Below are 21,633 nucleotides of genomic sequence, written 5' to 3'. Positions count from 1 at the left end.
AATATCATTCTTAACATACTGTATTAATTAACTAATCACCCTACACTGAACCAACTACGACAACATGAAGGGACTTCACGGCGGAATCCCAATCGCCGTATTGGCCGCCGTCGCCAGGGCTCAGTACAGCGAGCTCATCGGCGGCAGTAAGGGTGTCGACACCGGAAACAGCGCAGCTGTGCCTTCAACAAACGAATTTGCGTCCATCTATAATGACAAAACAAAGACGACCATTCCATTGACATAGACCATTCCGTAGACATCGACCATCAGGTTGACGTCGACGTGCATCCAAGGCCACCGCATCATCATTGGAGGCCCAGAGCCGATGGTAGCCATGCTCACGGCCATGATCATGACCGTGGGGATGCAACACTTATCGGTGGCAGCGGGGGTGTTGACAGCGGAAACAGCGCATCGGTGCCGTCAACAAACCAATTCTCATCCCTCTACGATGAGGACAACAAAGACGACCATTCCGTTGACATTGACCATGATGTTGACGTAAACCATGACATTGATGTCGATGTGCATGCGAAGCCACCGCATCATCCAAGACCACCACATCATCATCCGAGGCCTAGAGCCCATGGTAGTCATGCTCACGGCCATGATCATGACCGTGGTGATGCAACCCTTATCGGTGGCAGTGGGGAGTCGACAGCGGAAACAGCGCATCCGTGCCATCAACGAACCAATTCTCATCCCTCTACGACGAGGACAACAAAGATGACCACTCCGTTGACATTGACCATGATGTTGACGTAAACCATGACATTGATGTCGATGTGCATGCGAAGCCACCGCATCACCATCCGAGACCACCACATCACCATCCGAGGCCTAGAGCCCATGATAGTCATGCTCACGGACATGATCATGATCGTGGGGATGCAACCCTTATCGGTGGCAGTGGGGAGTCGACAGCGGAAACAGCGCATCGGTGCCATCAACGAACCAATTCTCATCCCTCTACGATGAGGACAACAAAGATGACCATTCCGTTGACATTGACCATGATGTTGACGTAAACCATGACATTGATGTCGATGTACATGCGAAGCCACCGCATCATCATCCAAGACCACCACATCACCATCCGAGGCCTAGAGCCCATGGTAGTCATGCTCACGGCCATGATCATGACCGTGGTGATGCAACCCTTATCGGTGGCAGCGGGGGTGTTGACAGCGGAAACAGCGCATCGGTGCCGTCAACAAACCAATTCTCATCCCTCTACAATGAGGACAACAAAGACGACCATTCCGTTGACATCGACGATAAGTTTGATCTCGATCATAACGTTGACGTCGATGTGTATGGAAGGCCACCGCATCATCATCCGAGGCCAGCGCATCATCATTGGAAGCCCAGAGCCGACGGTGGTCATGGTCACCACCACGATTACAGTGATGCAACCATCATCGGTGGGCCTAAGGGTGCCGACAGTGGAAACAGCGCATCAGTGCCATCAACAAACCAATTCGCATCCCTCTATGATGAGGACAACAAAGACGACCATTCCGTTGACATCGACGATAAGTTTGATCTCGATCATAACGTTGACGTCGATGTGTATGGAAGGCCACCACATCATCATCCTAGGCCAGCGCAAGATCATCCGAGACCACCGCATCATCATTGGACGCCCAGAGCCGACGCTACTCATGGTCATGGCCATGATCATCATCATGGAGACCATGGGCACGGAGGTCACGGAGGTAATGGGCATGTTGATCATGACTATGGTGATGCAACCCTCATCGGTGGCACTAAGGGTGTCGACAGCGGAAACAGTGCATCGGTGCCATCAACAAACCAATTCGCATCCCTCTACGATGAGAAGAACAAAGACGACCATTCCGTTGACATCGACGATCAGTTTGACCTCACTCATAATGTAGACGTCGACGTGCATGCAAGGCCACCGCATCATCATCCGAGGCCAGCGCATCATCATCCGAGACCACCGCATCATCATTGGACGCCCAGAGCCGACGGTGGTCATGGTCACCACCACGATTACAGTGATGCAACCCTCATCGGCGGTCCATCAGGCGTTGACATCGGGAACAGCGCAGCTGTGCCATCAACAAACGAATTCGCGTCTATCTACGATGAGCAGAATAAAGATGACCATTCTACGCACATGAAGGAGGATGTTGATGTCGATGTCGACGTCCATAAAGGCTCCAAAGGCCATATGAAGACTAGGAGACATGGGCATGATAGTGTTGTTGGTGGCCGCTCACACGCCGCTAGGGATGACCACGACGTCACTATGGTTGATGGGCCGTCAGGTGTTGACATAGGGAATGCGATAGGAGGAGACACGGAGAATGATACGGGGCTTGGCCACGCAGGTCACGGACATGATACTGTCATCGGGGGAGCGAGTGGCGTTGATATTGGAAGTTCTGTGGAAATTCCGAAGACAAATACATTCGCCTCGGCGTATACAGAGAAGAACGTTGATGACCACTCGAAGCATATTGATGACTCCAAGAATATTGACGATACGTACCATAAGTCCTACTATAAAAAGACCCGGGGTTTGGAGCACGGTGATGACCACGGCGATGCGACCGTTATTGGCGGTGCAAGTGGCGTTGATATTGGAAATGTGGCTGATGTGTCTTCTACAAATTCGTTTGCATCTCGACACGATGAGAACAACAAAGACGACCATTCGTTCACGGGCAAAGGGCAGGAGCATTACAGTATTGAAGCCCGCGGAGGTCGCGGCTCAGATACAGTGGTGGGTGGTGGACCAAGTGGTGCTGATTCTGGTAACGGCGCTTCCGCACCTTTCAGCAGTGGCTTCGGCACAGCCTACTCAGAACAGAACGAGGACGATCACTCTATTAGTGAAACGTCTAAGGCTGATGTGAGTATTGGATCCCACGTACGAAATCATTATTGTCACCATCCCCCTATGACTGTTACCAAGACTGTTGTGGGTGCTTATGCTCCAACCGGCCATCATCACGCTCCACAAGAAGTTTACGAGTCACAACCTATGGGTAATCACAACCCAGCTCCCGCTCCGGTACATCAGAACAATGTTGCAGAGTCATCTTCGCCAATGGGAATGCCCCCTATTCACGGCTCGACCTCTGAGGCTGGATCTCATTCGCCTGGTATTAATATACCTGCTGCTCATGGTAATGAGGCTGGAACCCATAAGCCTTCGGGTAACAAGCCTGCTGCTCACGGTGGTGAATTGAAGCCTAGTCCAGCTGTGGCCCACGCACCCGAATCCCAGGTCATATCTTCTCCTGTCGCTCATGGAACAGGGATGGAGGCCGCACCCTCTACGATTCATATGGCCGTGACATCCACCATTACCGTCCCTCGAGCGTCGTCCTTCGCTAAGATTCCAGTGCACGTCCCCGCCAGCTCGGCCGCTTATGCTTCGGGCGCTGCGCACTCTGCCAATGCTGCGGTGTCCAGCAGCGTATACGTGCACGGGTATCCGTCGAGCGCTGTCCATAGCGCTATAGATTCGAACATGCCGTCGCCTTCTACAGCCCCATCGGCAGTCGATGGGTTGTTCAAAGGTGGTGTTGCTCGTGTCTCACCCAACGCCGGTGTTCTTTCTATTTGTGGTGTATTGGCTCTGTTGGCCTATGTGTTGTGAAATGTGTGGATGCAGTTCGTGAGATTGTCTTCTACGGGGATAGGTTGATGTACCGTTTTTTTTTTGGGTCAGTTATTAATCGTGATTTATGTTATGTGTTGTTATGACCGTTTTGTTGATTAATTTTTCGTGAAAATGGACTCTAGTTTATTCAGTGTCGTGTATCCTGGTGTGGTATTGTCCGTATATGTGCGGGAAGGGTATAGTCGTTGACTCCTATGTATGATCGTATTGAAGAATAGTTTATCGATGTTTTTAAAGTTTTTGTTGGAGCTATATAAAAGTGGCCATTATTCCAATTTTGCTATCACATCAAAACCTAAATTTGGAATCTTGACTTATGTTAAGTCCGTTTATCTGGGTATAGCAACTGAATATCATGCTTATGGCCTTGAATGGGATCCTGCTTATGTCTCCCAGTATTTAAACACGTTATTGAAAACCATCTCCAGTGACTCCGAAAAAATAACAGCCTCTCTGATGACTTCCACGGGTAGGTCGATTTCAAACGATGCGATATTCTGATCCATTTTCTTGGTTCCGTCCGCATAGGGCCCTAGTCGAAGAGGAACTAGATAAAGTAGGGTGTCCTGATGGACGGTGGTAATGTCTTGATTTTGTGTGTTTAGGATATTGGGGGAATGAATGATGCGGGTTGATTTGATAACAATGTATTGGGTTGTGATATTATACGACTGTAAATATTCGTTCAGATGCATCTTTGTATGTAGAGTGTCATTGCGCTAGAAACCCCTGGTATATTTCTTCGAGAACATCCCGTTTTCGCTTTCTATCCGCTTGCTCAGCTTCTTCGGCCTCATCGGGCTCTCCGTCAGGGTCTCTAGATATCCAAGTCCGGATTGTCCCGTCGCCATGCGCAGAGAACATCTCCACGCCCTCGCCAGAGGCTCCGTTGCCGCGCCATGCCAGGGCGTTGATACGCGCCGCGCTCAGTGCGCTGGACCGGCCTCGAAACTGATGCTGCGATCCGGCCAGAAGGCCCGGGATTCGGAGGCGCTTGACGAATGACCCGTCTCGAAGTTCGAACATGAAGATCTCTCCGCGGTCGTCTTTCTCGTTGAAGTTCGCCCATAGAAGCGTCTCGTGGCCTGAGTCCATTACACCCCGCGGGAGCACCAGTGGTGCGCGTTCCGCGAGATGAGACGAAACGCTATTCCGCAACCTGGGCCCGAAGTGAACAAGGGTATTGGCTCCAGTCGATGCGTCCCAGACGCGAATGCGCGCGTCCTGTCCCGCTGTCACTAGGTGCGTGCCATTGGAGGTCCACCGTACGCCGGTTACGGCGCCGTTGTGGGCTCGTGCATGTGGAGAGTATGGTGGGCGACTTTCGTAGCCTGTCGGTGCGAGGTGTGGTGGAACTAATCCGACAGCGTCGTCCATGTCCAGTGCCGAGATTGCAGAATTGTGTCCGCCGCGCCGGATGTCGAAGAGAATCACTCGGTTATCGGCTGATGCCGACGCCAGGATGTGCGGTTGGTGAGGAGCCCATGAAACGGAAAGAACCGAGGAGGTATGCCCCGGGAGACCATGCGTAGATAGACCGGAGCGGAGATCAAGCAATCGGACAGGTTTCTCAGAGGTACCGACGGCGATGAGAAGGGGCGACGCGGCATGCGAAGACATGGCATGCGTGTAGGGAGTACAATCGAGCTTGAATGTGTGCACTGGGGTGACAGTTGTGGATTCCAAGGCCGAGAGTTTGAGGGTCCCATCGTGCGAGGTTGTCAATATAGTCGACGGAACGGGATCGAACGGATAGATCGAGAGGGAAGTGATGGCATGGGTGTGGGCTTCCTCATGCGATGCTTTGTTGACGGACGCGATCGGTCGATGAAGCTGGTTCAACTGGGAGCCTCTGGTCTCTAAATCCCACAGATGAATGGAGGGATCTGCACCACCTGAGACCATGCTGCCTGGTGTTAGCACAGACGGAACACGCAAGGGACTCGGTCCTCACAATCGTCCATCATGTTGGTCAATAGCTAGCACATTTACCCCCGAACGATGAGCATAAATCTCATCGTCATGGTCAATTCTCGCGTCTACAGCGCTCGATCCATTCGTAAGCTGGTCTGTGCGACTGGCGAAGCGGATGCCAGGTGCTGGTTCAAGTTGATGAACCAGCCTCGTCGTTACCGCAACATGGAATTCAAAGGGGGAGATAGTCCCGAGGGCCCTATTCAAAAGATATGAATTCATTCATCAGGGGGTTAAAGGGATCAACAGCACCCCTATGTTCTTGTCTTCGGTTTCCTTAACCGTCTCATCGTCATCCTTCATCATATCAGCGGCACGGGGAAATATTGTCCCGGCATGCTTGATAATTCGATGAATCAACTGAGAATTAGACCTCCAAGATACTAACCATTCAGAGGAAAATTCCTAAGTGGAGGCTAGAAAACCTTGATGCTCCACACTGGCTATGTCCTTTGGTAAATGCCTGGCGCTCAGCCAGAACTCTTTTGTCCGGCCTCCAGGCGACAACGAGGGCCAATCCGACAAGCCTGTGACTAGGCGCCAGAAGCGTCAAGCAACCGTCTATGATGCTGTCGCTGGTTTGTGTTTCCGTCTAGACCAACCCCTATTGCTCCATTCTGACGATCTCTAGGTCGTGTGAACGCTCATGGTTTCATTCCTTCGGCTGCTTATGCTTCGAAGTACCGGGATACCGCGTCCTCTAGTTTTCAACCGGTTCGTCCAGAGGAAGTCTTGTTTCGTCGGAAAAATGCACCAGTACGCTACGAAGAAAACGACTTTTACTTCGCCCATGAGTCCCTTCCACCCAATCGTCCCCTCCCGAGCTCCGAATTACTCGAAGCGATCCACGCCTACTCGGCTGAATTCTACGATAATGCGACGATTGACCGTGGTCAGATCGATTACAAAAGCATGGATGAGACAGCTCTGATAGCGATGGGGATTATGATTGAGGAAATGGCCCGAGAATCGCTCGGTGAAACCGGTGACCTGGTATTGGTCGAAGGGGAAGAGGTTCCTAGCGATGACAATGGTGATCAATTGGCCCCGAAAATCGGAAGGGTAGGCCGCAAAAGAGCAAACACGCAGGGGAGCATGCTAGCTAGCTCTGGCGATGACCTAGACAGCGTGGTAAAGAGGAAGCCGTCAAAGAAACGCAGATTGACCCGCAGAGCCTCCACGACCGTTATAGACACTGAAATTGAGGAGAAGCGGTGAATGTGTGCGGCTGTACTGGCTAAATCCCGCATTCAATGGCAGCAATTCTAGACTCCGTCTATGGATAAATGGTCTCCTCTAACGTGTATCCGACTTCCCTCTCCTATAGGATGCGTTACCGCTGGTAATTCGCTTGGCTTGCTGGGTCCTCAAGTTTTTCAGAAACAAGCAATATACCCTGCTCAATAACCCGCTAGGGCCATGGGACGACATGCGGTGCTGGAGTACCTGTCAAATTACCTTTACAGTCAGGCAGCCATTTACCCAGTATCTGTACAGCAGCGCCATAGCGACAGGGTACATGCTAGCCCTCGATTTGCTCGTGTCTATGAACCTTGAATTGGAGGAGATTATTCTTCCGCAAGACCAACTCCTTCTCTCCTAGTTCGAGGAATGTCTATCTCTTCCAGCCAATGCTTGTCAAGACCTGGCGTCGGCAACCATGGCCTAATTAACCTCTGACTCGAGAGGCGCAGGCTAATGTCTTGGCCGTTACTCTTCCGGACTAGAGGATCATCTTTCATTGGAACTAAGTACAAGAATAAATCCGTCCGCAAAGTGACCCCAGACGCCATCCCCGCGTTCGTTTTGGCCCCTTTCAACCCCAGATTCTCTTGGGCTCTATTGTGACCTGATCCATTTCCCGGTGTACGTCCAAGCGCTCTATGTCAATTAGCCTGAATCTATATGGCTTTCGCTATCTTCATGCGAGTATGGCTCTGGCGGGCTTGTAGACCAATTACCTCATTCCCTGGGATAAGTCATCGACTTGCACAAGGCCTTCGTTGTCTGACATAGATTACCCTTCAACAACATGGCAGCCGCGGTTCCATTTATTCTGACTATCTCTGAAGAAATGGCCTTTGGACTGATCGGCCTATCATGTGTGATTTCCTCCAATTTTCTTACCCTGACGCTCTAGAATCGGACTATCCGTGCTCGGCGCGTTGCGATATCTCGCACTCTACGGGCACGGCCAACGCAGTGATCGCGATCATTCACGTCTACTTCCTCTTCTACAATGTTGCCTGATCCGGCCTTCTGGTTGGCTACACTGTGGAGATTCTCCCTAGAGCATTCGTGCCAAGGGCATTACCGTTATGTGGCTATGTATCGACGCCACGCGTATGTTTATCCCTTGTCCTCGGAGACCCCTTTACCTATACTGACCTGTGACAGTGCTCTTTAACCAGTATATCAACCCTATTGTGCTGGACAATATCGGCTGGAAATACTACATTTCTACTGTGTGTGGCTGGGCTTCGAGTTGGCGGTCGTCTGGTTTACATTGAAACACGTAACACCCCCCTGGAGGAAGTCGCCAAATACTTAGATGGCGATAGCACCACAATGGGAGGCACAGCTAGAACAAAGGCAAGCCAAGAATTAATGACGACCCTACATATTGAGGAGACGGTTAAGGATGGAGGAGTGGTTAATGAAACATCGGTATGACCGCTTGAGGTCAGGTTACGAAACCGATCTAATTGTTTTGGAACGCGTTCCATTCCTTATCTACTAGCTTGTATGTATGCCGATTAATTCAAACCCGTTTAATAACCGGGTTCGGAGACGCCCCGTAGTCAAGAAATCAGGCCGACCCTAATTAGGTTTTGTACGATCACCTGTTTCAACCTGATTGGGGCGAGTTGATTGCACTTTTGACATCCTCTCTTCCGCCCTCTTCCTCTCCCCCACTCATCGCAGTCCACATAGATGTAGAATGAGACATTGTACCCCACTTCCATACAGGCTCTGCATGGATAGGACTGTTATCGTCTACAAGCTGGTGAATAAAACCGAGGGGAAGCCTTTTCCCTGTGTTGGACGTCCATCATGGTTTGTCCTCTACTAGCCTACGTTTATACTTTGGGATTCCATTACTAACCATGGGTACCGTCAGCCGCCAAAACTCTCAAAAAGCGCTAAGCATGCGTTGATTGTCTCACATCTCCAGTCCACGCGGACATGCCACACGCTTAAAGACCTGGAGAAGATGTTACCCTCCGTGGCCTCCATTAACGGCATGCAGGTCAAGGAGTATGTGCAAGAGCTGGTGGACGAGGGTAAGATCCGGATGGAGAAAATCGGCAGTGGGAATTGGTATTGGTGCTTCGCTGGGGAGGAGAAGAAAGAGCGAGAGCGACGACTGGAACAGCTACGGAAGGAAGTGGATCATGCACAAGCCAGTTACGACAAGGCACAGGCGAGTTTAGCGTCGCGCAAGCAACAGTGGGAGCGGGAGGACGCGGATGACCAGGAATGGCAAAAGGCAGTACAAGAGAAGGAGGCATTGGAACAGGAGTGTCAGCAGCTGCGGACGGAATGGGCGGCGGCAGTGTCAACCATGGAAGGAGGCAAGGGGATTCAGGAGATAAAGGAGGAGACGCAGGCATTCCGGGAACAGGCCCAGATGTGGACGGACAACATCTATGTGCTGGAGCAGTACCTTTGCAAATTGGCCGGAGGAGATCGGGAGATCATCACGGCGATCCAGCAAGAGTGTTATGGTGAGGAGTACGTGGAGGGCGAGGGATTGCGAGAATTAGAATAATGGAGGGGATGGTAGCATGAGAATTATCGAGTCATTAGTACTAGTCGATATGATGCAGTAGTATTATGTATTTGTGTGATCCAGCAAAACAAGACAAGTGGAGGCGCCGAGACTTCTCGAGACCTAAGAGAAGCTTGACTGTCGGCTGGCGACTTCCGTTGGCTTTTCCTTTCTCCGCTGCTCTGCTTATCACGAACTTGTTCTCTTCTTTCTCTCGCTCTCGTGCTCTCTCTCTCTTCATAATTGGTTGTATTCTTGGTCTCCTTTTCTTCTCCTTCACTCCTCTCCCCTCCTCGTCTCGCCTCGTCTCGTCACGTCCATCCTCTCATCTCGGTCGCTTCGACTCGCAAAACTCCCCTCTATTCTTCACCTATCGGAAGTCCCAGGGGAATAAATACCCCGTTCGTCGACCTTCCCCGTTATCTACATCTCTTCGGCAAGAAATGATGCCTCCGTGTCTTTCCAGTCCTGACTCCTGACGTCTGCCTCTCTATCTCTCTCTCTCCCTCTCTCTCTCTCTCTCTCACTCACTCACACACACTCTCTCCCCCCTGTCTGTCTGTCTTCTCACGTCCCTCCTGAACACACCCTCCAACGCTCTTCCCCCCCGCCCCGGTCGACCGGAGTTCTCCTCCGCGGGCACCGAACAAAAAGAACTATCAACAGGGAACCTGGATAATATAAACGGACCACCAATCGCGTAATCTGTTGTGGTTTAGGTCGTGGTGGTGTCTTTGCGCCCGACGCTTACATCAGAGCTGGTGCGTTTCATCGCCCGAACTTCTACTGAACGTTGTCGCAGCCGTTCATCCTCTTCCCTCCCTCCTGTCGTTCGCTCATACGCGGGGTTGGGGGTGTTTTTTTCCCGGCTCCCTGGGGTCTGGACAAGATCTCATTCTTTGGTGTGGATCTTATTCAGTCCATCATCTTCCCCCTTGCTTGTTCTTCGCCTCCGTTCTGGCTTGGTCCATCAACGGTGAATCTTGAGGACTTGTCTCGTCCCTCTTCCATCCCTCTTTCTTCCCTCCCACCCTCTCGCTTTCCTGTTTCACTTGCTCCTCTTCTCATCTCTCTAGTTCTGTTGCTCTCTCTCTCGGTCTCTCTCAATCCCTTACCACTGCACACACCTCCCTTGTATGGGTTGAGTGAGGTGTGACTGTGGGTCATGTCCGTCAACTCTCCTTCCCCCGCCCAATCCTCCTCGCCGCTCGGTCGGAATCGCAGCTCCCTGCTGTCCAAGTTTTGTTCGCCTTTTTCCCAAAGGAATCGCAGCGTCGCCGATTACTACATCGAACCCGACGACCCGTGGCGCGCCTATTTCCCGGGGGATGTAATCAAGGGGACCGTCGTGCTCACCGTGGTTCGCCCCGTTCGCATCACGCATCTAGTGGTCTGTCTACATGGTTTTGTCAAGGTTTTTAAGAATACTGTTCCCTCAGGGGAGACGTCTCCGGATGCGGGATTCCTGGGGCCTGGGCGCGGGCGTCGAGGCGCTGAATATTTGGGCAACGGGTTGGCCACCTTGTTTGAGGATGAGGTCGTCCTGTGCGGTGAGGGTCGTCTTAAGGAGGGCGTTTACAAGTTTCGCTTCGAGATGTCCTTCCCACCATACCCTCTGCCGAGTAGTATTAGCGTGCGTGGTTCCTTGTTACTCCTCTGTCCGCCGGCTCTCCTTTACTGATTTTTTCCATTGATTTAGTTTGAGCGAGGCACCATTACCTATATGCTTACGTCCACCCTAACCAAACCGACCACTATGAACCCCACCCTTTCGTGCCGCCGACGTGTGAATTTATTGGAAAACATCGACATTGCGCCCTTCCCTGCTCCCCGAGCGCGAGTGGTCACCCTAGAACCCGTCTCGCGACGTTCCAAGTCCAAAGCCAAGGTGAAGTCTGGAGAATCGGACACGGGGCCAGAGTCAACATCGCAAGAGCCGTCGGTCAATGGGACGGGCTCTGCAGACAACCGGCCGCCGCTTAGCCCGGCCCCCAGCAATGTAAGCTCGTCGAGTCGGCTCAGTAACAGCAGTCAAAGCTTCCAAATCGCCAGCGATCCCAGTTCCTCCGCCAGCACCGGGGTCCGGAACAGCGAGGCCCGAAGTATCACGCCGTCCATGGCCGATAAAACAATTACAGCCAAGACAGAAGTTTTACGCGCGGGCGTGCTACCGGGGGACACGCTACCGATCAAAGTCACTATCAACCATTGCAAGCAAGTGCGCAGCGCACATGGCATCATTATCACTCTGTACCGCCAAGGGCGCATTGATCTACATCCGGCGATTCCCATGGGGACGTCGGCGGAAGGCAAGAAGCCGGTCTATGAAGACTATTATCCTCGATCGCGGACGGGTCTGGGGGGTCTCACGATTGGCACGAGTCGAACCAGTAGCGTCTTCCGGAAGGACCTCACCCAAACCTTTGCACCCTTGGTTGTTGATCCGTCCAATTTGACCGCCGTGGTCAAGACGTCAATCCGCGTTCCAGAAGACGCCTTTCCTACTATTACCCGAACCCCGGGGAGCATGATTAACTTCCGATATTATGTAGAAGTGGTGGTCGACCTTCGGGGCAAGCTGGGCTCCCCCGATCGGTTCCTGCCGCGGTTCAACTTGGTCTCGTCCGGGAGTAATTTCTCCCCCAGTGGCCAGATCTTAAATCCTGCCGACACAAAGGGGAACGTGATCACTGCAAATTGGGCAGGGAACATCCTGGATACCGACCAGATTCGACGCGAGAAAGGCGTCGTGGCTGTGGCTTTTGAGGTGGTGATCGGAACGAGGGACTCCCACAGGAAAAAGGGCCAAGCGAGGCGCACATCTTCCACGGCCGCGGCCTCGGACCATCAGCTATCGCAGGCACCAGCGGAGGTGGATGGCTGGCTGACAGATCAGAGTCCGATGCCCACCTCCGAAGGAGAGCCATACCCGACGCAGGAGGAGTACGGATTCTCCCACGAGTTGCAGTGGATCGATTACTCGGACGAAGCACAACATCAACAGTCGTATCAGTCGCTGGGCCAGATGGTCTCCACGCCGCCGTCTGAGGAGCCGATTGACGAGAAAACTCGTATACGACGGGCCGAGCAAGTGTTACTACCAAGCCAACCGCCAGGGGAGCCGGGGCCGTCGACCGAGATCCCAACGGCTCCTGTGTTACCCGAAGACGACCGGCTCCATGACTACCACCACTTGCCGTCCCCGGCTGCAGAAGCAGTACCACCCGGATTGATATCCGCCGAGTCCGTGCACACCGTGGTACCCGGGAGCAGTGCCATGGCCGAAGCAGTGGCTGGGACGCCTGCAGACGACAAGCTAGAGTTAGAACGGCAGCGGCTGATGATGGAGACCAGCTCCCCATGCGACGTTGACACATCTCATGGGGCATCGACGGATGGACCGAGTGCACCGGTGTTCCATGAAGAGGATGACCATCAGCTTGTGGGGGGCATGGCACATGGTGATGAGTCTCTGCCACGCTATCAGCGATAGCGAGCCGAGGGACAGGGCATTTTGTTCGGTTGGCATATGATCTGTATGGATTGGATATGGCATGGGTTTTGATTGAATTTTGATTGCATTTACGGTTGGGCAATACCGGGAGATACCACCTATTTGTTTTGAATATGACTGATTGACAATTAAGTGCTCATATTGTAAGACGTACTCGTAAAGAGGGCTTCGTAAAGTTGACACTGAAAAAAGCTGGTAAGATCGTAAGCGACGCTACGGGGACCGGCTTGGCATTTAACCCCAACATTAACATCCTCACCTCGTGTCTTCTCTCTCTGTCACAGTCTTGCATCCTCCACCAGCCAATCCGTCGTCATGGCCTTTCGCAACGGGTCGTTTGCGACCTTTCTAATCGTCTGCCGTATAATCCCCTCTTATCCTAAGTGCCCATACACATATGTTATAATATAATACTAACAACCCAAACCAGCAACCAGCTTCTTCCTCGGCATCATCTTCTCCCTATTCCCATACGACTACCCAATCCTGTGGTCAACAGCACCGACCCCCCCCTCACACTATGACTACTTCGAATCACATCTCCGCTTCCTACACGCCTCCCCACCCCTCATCCCACGAATCCTGCACATTGTGATATTCCTAGGTCTCGCTGGTCTCGTAGCGAAATTATACCGACCCTCGGAATCCAACATGTTATTCGACGGCGCCTCGCTGGTCCTCTACATGTGCGGCGTTACCGTGTACATCGCCAATATCGTCAAGGGGCTTCGACTCGTCTCCGACGGGAAGTACGGCGCCGAGTTGGCGTCCACTCCTGACGAGAAAGAGCAGATCCTCGGTCGGGAGGATAGCCTTAAGGTTTTGGCGGCTAGTAATACCATTCTGGCACTGGTTTTGGTTGGTGTCCTGGTTTTGCAGGCGGGGCAGTGGTATGCGGAGCGGAAGGATGAGCAAGAGTTTGAGTCTTTAAGGGGGAAGAAGAGTCAGGAGAAGGAGAAGGCGCAGGAGAAGGCGCAGGGGCAGGGGCAGGGGCAGGATGAGGCTACGTCCGGGAAGAAGAAGAAGAATTGATGGGTTGTTTGGGTTGTTTGAATTGATTTATTGTGATGGGATGGGATGGGTGGTTTGGTTTGGTTTTTTTTTTTTTTTTTTTGTGGTTTGAAGAGCGGTGATACGAAAGTAGATCTATGTTGGATGATTGTTGTCGTAGAATATCTACTTGGTTGAGTTCTATGTACAGAGTCATTCCTCATTCCATTCCAATTTTGGTTTGCTCAGATCACCTCCGAAAAATGTCATGTCATCAATCAATGCTGCAGGGGAATCATCCGGCTTAATTAAGCCTATTCAAAATCAAAATATAGCTTAAACACTGATCCTATGTTTCCACCCCTTCCTAGACGTGCGCATTACATCCGCAATGTCTCCGGCGCAAAAGAAAACGGACTCCGAGGAAGATCCGGTGTCCGTGGACTCAACGCCTTGGCGAAGAGCTCCTCCCCCGAGTCCACACTCGACGTGCGCACGATCGTCTTCCCCATGGGCACGAACCCGCTGCTCCCGTCCCGGATACTCTGCTGCGCCTGCAGCGACTCGGGCGGGTAATGCGCTACGGTTTTGACCGGCTCCGCGGCCCCAGATACCGGAACGGAGGCTTCGGTCTGCTGGATCATATTGAAGGCGTTGAACGAGGAGATGGCGATGTCAGGTGATTGGGGAGAGAGAAGGTGTTCAGAGCTGGATTGTCCTGTTCCTTATCAATTCCTCTCGTTAGTCTGCTATTAGGGTTGTCAATACATAGGTGTATAGTATTGCAAGCATACCCTCCGTAGATAAACCTAAGTCCCGTCCACCGGTCTGCAACTTCAGTCCCTTGAGCTTCTCGGTCAGTTTCCCCCCCGTGCTAGGGGACACTGGTGTTGTCGGACCCATCGGGTACGACGCTTCGCGGGCAGTATTCAGACGATTCCCGTTCCTCAGCGGGTCGGCAACATGGATACCGACCCCGAAGTTCATCTCGATCCATTCCTTCTCCTGCAACGCCATCTGCAACGCGATCCCCTCGACATTATTTTGACATTCGTCGCGGATCTCGTTCTCCAGCACCTGCAGGCGCTTCTTCGCCCAGATTGTATGCAACACGCCCCTCTTTCCCGCCGAGCGGCCGTCAGCGCCGAGTCCAGGCGGGAATATCGCCGGGAGGGGGTTCAACTGCAGCGTGTCATGGTGTCGGGACGATTCGTCCGATGCGGGCTCGTAGGCAAGTGTGACCACTGGAGGGATCGTCACATTGGGCGGTAAGAGGAAGTAGACGCGACGGGTGTGATCGTTGGTTTGTTCGTCGGCGGGGAGGACGGCATTCTTGCCTTCCCATGAGACGTGCCAGGATCCGTTCCCGTCGGCGGAGGTACGGCCCAAGTCGTCGTCTTCCCATTCGATCATGAGAATCTTGGTGCCTTCGTTGGCTTTTCCAGCCTCGAATTCAAAGCGAGCTAGAGCGGTGATGGAGATGGTTCCATTAGGAGCGCGAGGGGTCTCGAGGGCAGCGAATTCGCTATCCGGGGTGAAGGGCGGAGACATGGTGGAGGGGCACCCGCAGGGATTTGGACAAAGGATGGGTAGAAGGCGGGGGGGGAAAAAAGAAAGAAAAAAAGAAAATGAAGTGAGAAGAAAGAAAGCCTTGCTGAATCAGGAAGAACACGAGAAAGGTAGAATACTCGATCAGGATGGACAGACCGACCGACCGGCTCGTCTACAGCCTGGGAGAGAGGGAGTACGATGCATGAGTAGAATCGAACGGACGGACGGAGAAGACGAAAGAGGAGAGCCAGTGGATCACGGGATTCACGCAGCAATCCATTGAGGACGTCAATTCGCAGACGATGAACAGTCTGCTGCTGGTGTTTTTCTTTGAGGGGTTCGTCGTGGGTTCTAATTATAGCTTCTTGGCGCGGATATCAATATCATTTCTACTCTCAACCGTCTCACTCTCTCTCTTTTTTCTCTCAAATAATTCCCATGGAAGACCAGATCAGACCCTCGAGTCGCTCAGCATGTAGCCACGTATCATACAGTACCATACCGATGAAAGCCCTAGAGACATTACGGGCAAAACAAAATGAAACCCGGCATCCCAATGATCCGATGGACGCACAGTGTTGGAGGGTGAGCGGACATTCTGATGACGACGTTTCGATGCATCTCTATCACCAGTGGCGAGAGAAGAGCAACTGACGAGGATATGGAAGGGAAATAAGACCCCACATAGAAGCAGCGTCACGACACTGTTCACACTTCGTTCGGATCGAATGGAGGGGAAAGTAGGTAGTGGTCATTGACTACTTCTGCAGGAATAGGCCAAGAATCACCCCAGGGGGGTAACCAGGTACCTAGACAGGTAGTAAGAGGCATGGACGGTGAATATATCATTGGCTGTGATTCGTCGAACACTGGAGACCATTGTATATAAGGAATCATCCACTCAGACAAACACTCAGTCAAGTCGAACATGAGTAACATTGAAAGAGGTAAATCAAGTCAAGCCAGCCAAATAGTTCATCTCAGACATCATCAACACAGTAATCCCCATCTCTCCAACCTGGATAGAACTCAGTATATGAAGCCACCCGCATAAACAACAACACCACACATACATCCTACCACGATAACCTACAACACACAGTGCGTTGCCAAAAATAAACCCCTCCTCCTTTGAAAGACCCAGATCCAGAAATAGAACATCTCCTCCAAAATTAGCAGCCTCCGTGTGATGAAATCCCCTTAGCTGCAGGGACATATCCAATAGATCTCATACCAAGCACCTGCCGGGCTACACGGCGTCCCTGCCGCATCAAGCATTTCCATCCCCTCGTCGACCCGCATAGTACCAGGCTAGCTGACCAGTGGCAATGGCACGGAAGAGGCTGATACCGTCACGATTGGCTGAGACCATAAGCCCCGGTCAAAATCCGTCAGCATGGGCTAGAGCGGGGAGGGGGATCCTATTTTTGGACAAAATGAAGGGGTACGTTGACGCGTTGCGTTCCTAATTCTAATTTCATGGCATTACCGCCAAAGGATGTGATCTGAATGCATTAACTTTTAACCACTGTGATCCTACAGAGCATTTCCGAGAACATAACCAAGAATAAATTTTATGAGTAGATAAAACACAGAGAACATGAAAGTCTGTTCCTCCAAAATAACCGGCAGCACTGATATAGACCCTATCGGTGATCCCTATCCATAGATCCCACCACACGTCATCCGTCCCCCACAATCCCACGCCAATCAGGGCAATCCTTCCCGCCCGTTCTGACAGGCTCCACCTGCTAGTGGATCAACATCCTTGCAAAGTCTTAGTGATTATATCTAGTGTTAACTAGATCGAGCTATAACTATATTAAATAGTATTTAAATAAGTAGTTTGCTGTTTATACTGTAAAAATAACAGAATACAGCCCATCATAAAATATTAAATGGCTTCGACGTTGGATCTGAATTTTAAAAATGGAGCTGACTGTAGGGGTGCAAAATTCGACCTACATGGGACTCGAACCCACAACCTTCGAATTAGGAGTTCGACGCTCTACCATTGAGCCAATAGGCCTTCGTTATCAGTGTTTTTTTTTTCTAAAAAAAATGTTTTTGTAACATGAATTACACTTAATAAAAACCTTTCTGTATAAATAACCCAAAAATTTTAGTTATTGCAAAACCTGCAAAATCTCCAAAATTAAGAACAATAAGCTATCTACCTAAATAGTTAGCCACTAATACTGTATAGAGTATAAGACGTATTTAGGGAAACAATGATTACATAAATGCATAAGAATTTAAGACCCGAATAATATCTGCTAGTAATAAGAGAAAAGGAAATGAGAAATAATTTCCTTCACTAGCCAACAGCTACTTGTTTTCATACTGCCGAATACTCCATTCCTGTAGGTATTCGCATTGTGGTGACCGACACTAGCGCCGGCGCTTAAATTCATGGATAGTCTCGCAGACACTGCTGATTGGATGGCCCTGGGCGATGGAGGTGATGGGATGCAGCAACCTCCTAACACTAAGTTTTCTGGTAGGGCAACGTGGTTTACCCATATTGATTCTCTACCAATCCTTCTGATTTCCCCCCCCAATGCCAACTGCTGTAGCCGCCCAGGAAAAGTGAATATTCCACTCTCCTGCATTCTTCAGCCAACTTGAAACGGCCAGTGCGTCTTCTGCGCCAATCACAGGCCCATATCGAATGAAAGAATCGGCTTGGCTTTTGGGATCCCGGCCAGGAATGTGACTGGGGATCTGATTTGTGGTGGATAGAGGTGGTTTGCTTTGATTAACATTTGCCCAGTTCTTCGATTGATATTTAAATAATTGAATAATTGAGCTGTGGAGTTAGCCCAGGACAGGTAGATAGCGAGTGTATGTACAAAGTAGGTATGGTATTGCTTTGTTTTATGTATTATTACCGTACGTATATACATCCAGTAGATCCATACACATTAATGCTACTTCTAGGGATTATCGGAAAGAGCAATAATCGGAGGAATATATTCGAGGCTATTGTTGGTTTACTGAGAAGTCCATAGGCTACGCTATACCCCATGTCAAATGTCAGCCCAATAAATGCACCTCAGACCAGGGTGGATTCTTTGCTTGGTAGATGTCAGCTTGGATACCAGGATAGTGCTAGGCGACGTTCCCAACCCATTTAACATATAGACTCAATTTAAGTGTCTTGACTCACACATGACTGGTGGCGTGGCAGATAGAAAGCTGCGCTGGATCATCCAGGCAAGTCAACTATGCTTAGGATCTGTAGAATTGGGTAGACATTACAGAGTATAGGATCTAATCAATCCATAGGTATTCTACGATGTTAGAAAATACCATTGAGTCATAAATAGTCGTCGTAATCATAAGAAATACTAAAGCCAAAAACGAGACAAAAAATAGAAACAACGAAAACTTTCAAATAAACAAGCTAATGCAACGTAAACATCGCAAGAGACATCACAAAAACATTTTCAAAACAAAACAGAACAATGCAATAGCAATAGCAATAGCAAAAAGAAGCTACGCCTGACGCCGGACTCCTGTCCACCTCAATCCATCAAGGACAATCATAACGAGCAACTGCAGACTCATCCATCCTAACAATCTTCAGAGTCGTCCGAATCATCTGACCTACTAGACTCATTGACCCTTCTGCGCTTTCCCTTGGGCGGATCCTCAAGCTGCGTCCTCTTGTACGTGATCGTGTGAGTGATCACGTGGCGGACGCTGACTCTGCCGTTGGCACTCCGTGGACTCTCATGGTACCGCGTCTTCCATTCCGGCGGGGAGTACGGCGACCGGAGCATGGTCGCGCTGCGCGGAGACTCGGTCATAGTCGTGGGCGAGTACCGCGGCGGGATCCGCAACGACCGCAGGCTCCTGGGATCGCGACGGGGAAAGGGCGCGCCGTAGGGCGTTGGCGGGGGCAGAGAAGCGGTGGCTGACCTGGCTGGCTCACTGAAGTTGAATGAGGAGCTGGCTGCGCTGGTCGGCTGGGAGGTAGGCGTGTTGGCCTGGCGCTCAAGTGGCCGGTCAAAGCTGAACCGCGAATTCTCCGCCCTGGCACTATCCGGGGAGAATATGGGAGTGAACGCCTTGAGAAACTCTGTGTACGCCGCTGGGGGTGTGATAGGAGTCGATAGGCCCTCCTCGTTCTTTCCATTGCCTGACAGACTGCACCCGGTGTCGTTGCCTTGGAGCTCGGATGGGAAGACCATGGGCTGGGGAGTCTTCAATGGCTCAAGGATAGGCTTGATGGAAGGCATCTCAACAGGTTTTGTTTATTCTCTTGTGGACTGGTTTCTTTGGGCTGTTGTGAGTGGCAGTAGATGCAAAGACAGAAGAGGGTGGTATAGTAGAGGTATAGCAAGATGAAAACCAGCTCAGATTAAGTCACGAAGAGGGTGGAAAGTCCAGCCAGGTAGATGATGGGTTGGTCTGGATGACAGAAAAGTTCCCCAGTAAAGACGATATAGCGGGGTCCTGGACTCCTTATAGATCTCTGACCCAGAGCGCGAAGTGGAGTGAGAAAGGAGATTTATCCTCCTCGACAATCTGTCTGTACGGAAACAACGCAGTACCGTACGTGTATTGGTTCGAGACGGTACCGATACCGAATGGAAACCCGTGTTGGTGTCACGCCCTAATCTGGACAGAGCGGCTGCAGCAAAAGGAGGTGATGATGAGAAGTGGGCAAGTCCAGGCAGATGAGATCGGCCGGGTTTACAGGGCAGGTGATGGGTGGGAATCAGAGCAATAGCCAGTGAGGAGGAGGAGTGAAGAAGATATGATCCTCGTTGCAATTATCCTTCTAAGGATAGACAGACAGAAGAGATAGATGAAGAGAAAAGAAGGAAGGATGAGACGTACTGATCGATGAGCCCATGAACCAAACCAATCCCTCGTCCATTCCCCTCCTCTTTATATTTTTTTTGCCCCCCTTTATTGACCTACTTTCAAGTCCCCCCAAAAAAAAGGTCCAACAAGCGCTATTCCCATGCGATCCAACTCGGAGAAATCGCCACCACATAGCACTCTCGCAGCAACATGCAAAGTGGCTAAATTCCTCACATTCAATGGATGTTGCAACGCATCACCCTCTCCTGGTTCGCCCGGTGTTAAACGCGCACGGCCTAATCTCAAGCCCTAGGGGCGGCTGGCCTTCCTAAACCCAACACACTCGTCGCTTAGCTGCATTCCACGGTAGAAAGGGCCACAGTTAACGCTGCTTGTTGGAACCTTTCGAGTATCATTCTAGCCCTCCAGTTGGTTCTGTCCCTTTTTTTGCCCTCTGTGCTTAACTATGCACCTTAATTTTCGAGGCTGAAGGAACGTCCCAGCGGTTATCATGGCGTGGGCGCTTCCCTGTCTCTCTCAGCTTCTGTATCTCCCCCTCTTTTCTTCTGCCTTACGCCTCGCGCGTGATCACTGCTGCATCTGCGTCGGAATTACCTCCTCTGTTTTCTGGTCTTAGTAGGCTATTGTCGTTGAAGTAATTAAGCGCAGCACTTGTAACAGATCTCCTAGAGTTGCGGTCATATCATTTGCTTAGTCTCTGTATCGAGTCTCTCTGTCTGGAACTCAGTTACATTCTTGGCGTAGCGTTTCCCTGCCATGTCACATGTGCTCTATCATGGTCATTAATTAATGCCTTGTAGAGGTGGCTCGTGCAAGTTTGTTGGGTTGGAAGCGCTTTGTGTGCTTCGATCAATCTCGCACATGTTGCACGACAATATACCCGTGTTGGTGATCTGAGAGTCCCAAAGGTGCATATGGTGGCTTTCTGTTGGTAATGCAGGTGAATGTTGGTGTGGCTTGAGTTTGGAAAATAAAACCCGTATCGTCGAGACGCTGAAAAAGCAGCTGCTCATTGCTACTTGTCTGTGCCGTGGTCTTAGTGGTGGTGTAGTGCGCAGGTCTGCGTTCGACTACATTGCTGTTGGGTGTCTCGATGGTATGATGAGGAGGTATTCCAACTAGTGGACGTCTGATAGTCTACGACTTAGACGGACCTAGTGGAGGGTGAGTGATGCTGAGGCCGAGGAGAAAATACCAACTATATAGAACTCAATTCAATGTAGGTCTAGCTCAACGGGTATAGCTAGTGATAGTCACAGGATAGCAGAGCAAATGACACTGAAAATCAAACTAATATCGGACACGTCTGACATAAACAAGGCACAATAGATA

At 51.0% G+C, this 21,633-nt stretch overlaps 8 protein-coding genes and 1 non-coding gene across 9 annotated transcripts; 5 read left to right on the top strand and 4 right to left on the bottom strand.

Moving 5' to 3' along the window:
• Positions 1–64: 64 nt before the first annotated feature.
• CweA (putative GPI anchored protein) lies at positions 65–3,640 on the top strand (the record flags this gene model as incomplete). The annotated part of the gene is made up of 4 exons (XM_033569440.1): positions 65–146; positions 260–504; positions 651–764; positions 914–3,640. The coding sequence occupies 4 exons, from the start codon at positions 65–67 to the stop codon at positions 3,638–3,640; spliced, it is 3,168 nt and encodes a 1,055-aa protein (XP_033428246.1).
• A 735-nt stretch (positions 3,641–4,375) lies between these two features.
• On the bottom strand, positions 4,376–5,569 carry ATNIH1004_004771 (WD repeat protein; the record flags this gene model as incomplete). Its single annotated transcript, XM_033569439.1, has 1 exon — positions 4,376–5,569. The coding sequence occupies one exon, from the start codon at positions 5,567–5,569 to the stop codon at positions 4,376–4,378; it is 1,194 nt and encodes a 397-aa protein (XP_033428245.1).
• A 514-nt stretch (positions 5,570–6,083) lies between these two features.
• Positions 6,084–6,856, top strand: ATNIH1004_004770 (uncharacterized protein; the record flags this gene model as incomplete). The annotated part of the gene is made up of 2 exons (XM_033569438.1): positions 6,084–6,216; positions 6,270–6,856. The coding sequence occupies 2 exons, from the start codon at positions 6,084–6,086 to the stop codon at positions 6,854–6,856; spliced, it is 720 nt and encodes a 239-aa protein (XP_033428244.1).
• An 882-nt stretch (positions 6,857–7,738) lies between these two features.
• ATNIH1004_004769 (putative GAJ protein) lies at positions 7,739–9,410 on the top strand (the record flags this gene model as incomplete). The annotated part of the gene is made up of 4 exons (XM_033569437.1): positions 7,739–7,879; positions 7,930–7,981; positions 8,036–8,103; positions 8,760–9,410. The coding sequence occupies 4 exons, from the start codon at positions 7,739–7,741 to the stop codon at positions 9,408–9,410; spliced, it is 912 nt and encodes a 303-aa protein (XP_033428243.1).
• A 1,165-nt stretch (positions 9,411–10,575) lies between these two features.
• Positions 10,576–12,903, top strand: rim8 (pH response protein PalF; the record flags this gene model as incomplete). Its single annotated transcript, XM_033569436.1, has 2 exons — positions 10,576–11,043; positions 11,110–12,903. 2 exons carry the CDS (start codon positions 10,576–10,578, stop codon positions 12,901–12,903), a joined length of 2,262 nt encoding a protein of 753 aa, XP_033428242.1.
• A 336-nt stretch (positions 12,904–13,239) lies between these two features.
• ATNIH1004_004767 (putative secretory component protein shr3) lies at positions 13,240–13,956 on the top strand (the record flags this gene model as incomplete). Its single annotated transcript, XM_033569435.1, has 2 exons — positions 13,240–13,285; positions 13,355–13,956. 2 exons carry the CDS (start codon positions 13,240–13,242, stop codon positions 13,954–13,956), a joined length of 648 nt encoding a protein of 215 aa, XP_033428241.1.
• Positions 13,957–14,294: 338 nt separating this feature from the next.
• On the bottom strand, positions 14,295–15,465 carry ATNIH1004_004766 (uncharacterized protein; the record flags this gene model as incomplete). Its single annotated transcript, XM_033569434.1, has 2 exons — positions 14,295–14,632; positions 14,709–15,465. 2 exons carry the CDS (start codon positions 15,463–15,465, stop codon positions 14,295–14,297), a joined length of 1,095 nt encoding a protein of 364 aa, XP_033428240.1.
• Positions 15,466–17,422: 1,957 nt separating this feature from the next.
• Positions 17,423–17,494, bottom strand: ATNIH1004_004765. The gene has a single exon. It is a non-coding gene; the product is annotated as a tRNA-Arg (tRNA).
• A 1,546-nt stretch (positions 17,495–19,040) lies between these two features.
• On the bottom strand, positions 19,041–19,709 carry ATNIH1004_004764 (uncharacterized protein; the record flags this gene model as incomplete). The annotated part of the gene is made up of 1 exon (XM_033569433.1): positions 19,041–19,709. One exon carries the CDS (start codon positions 19,707–19,709, stop codon positions 19,041–19,043), a length of 669 nt encoding a protein of 222 aa, XP_033428239.1.
• Between the last annotated feature and the right edge of the window lie 1,924 nt (positions 19,710–21,633).

Source organism: Aspergillus tanneri, assembly GCF_003426965.1.
Source record: "Aspergillus tanneri strain NIH1004 chromosome Unknown AapTan_3_pilon_pilon_pilon, whole genome shotgun sequence".
NCBI lineage: Eukaryota > Fungi > Ascomycota > Eurotiomycetes > Eurotiales > Aspergillaceae > Aspergillus > Aspergillus tanneri.
This window is presented reverse-complemented; position numbering and strand designations above follow the sequence as displayed.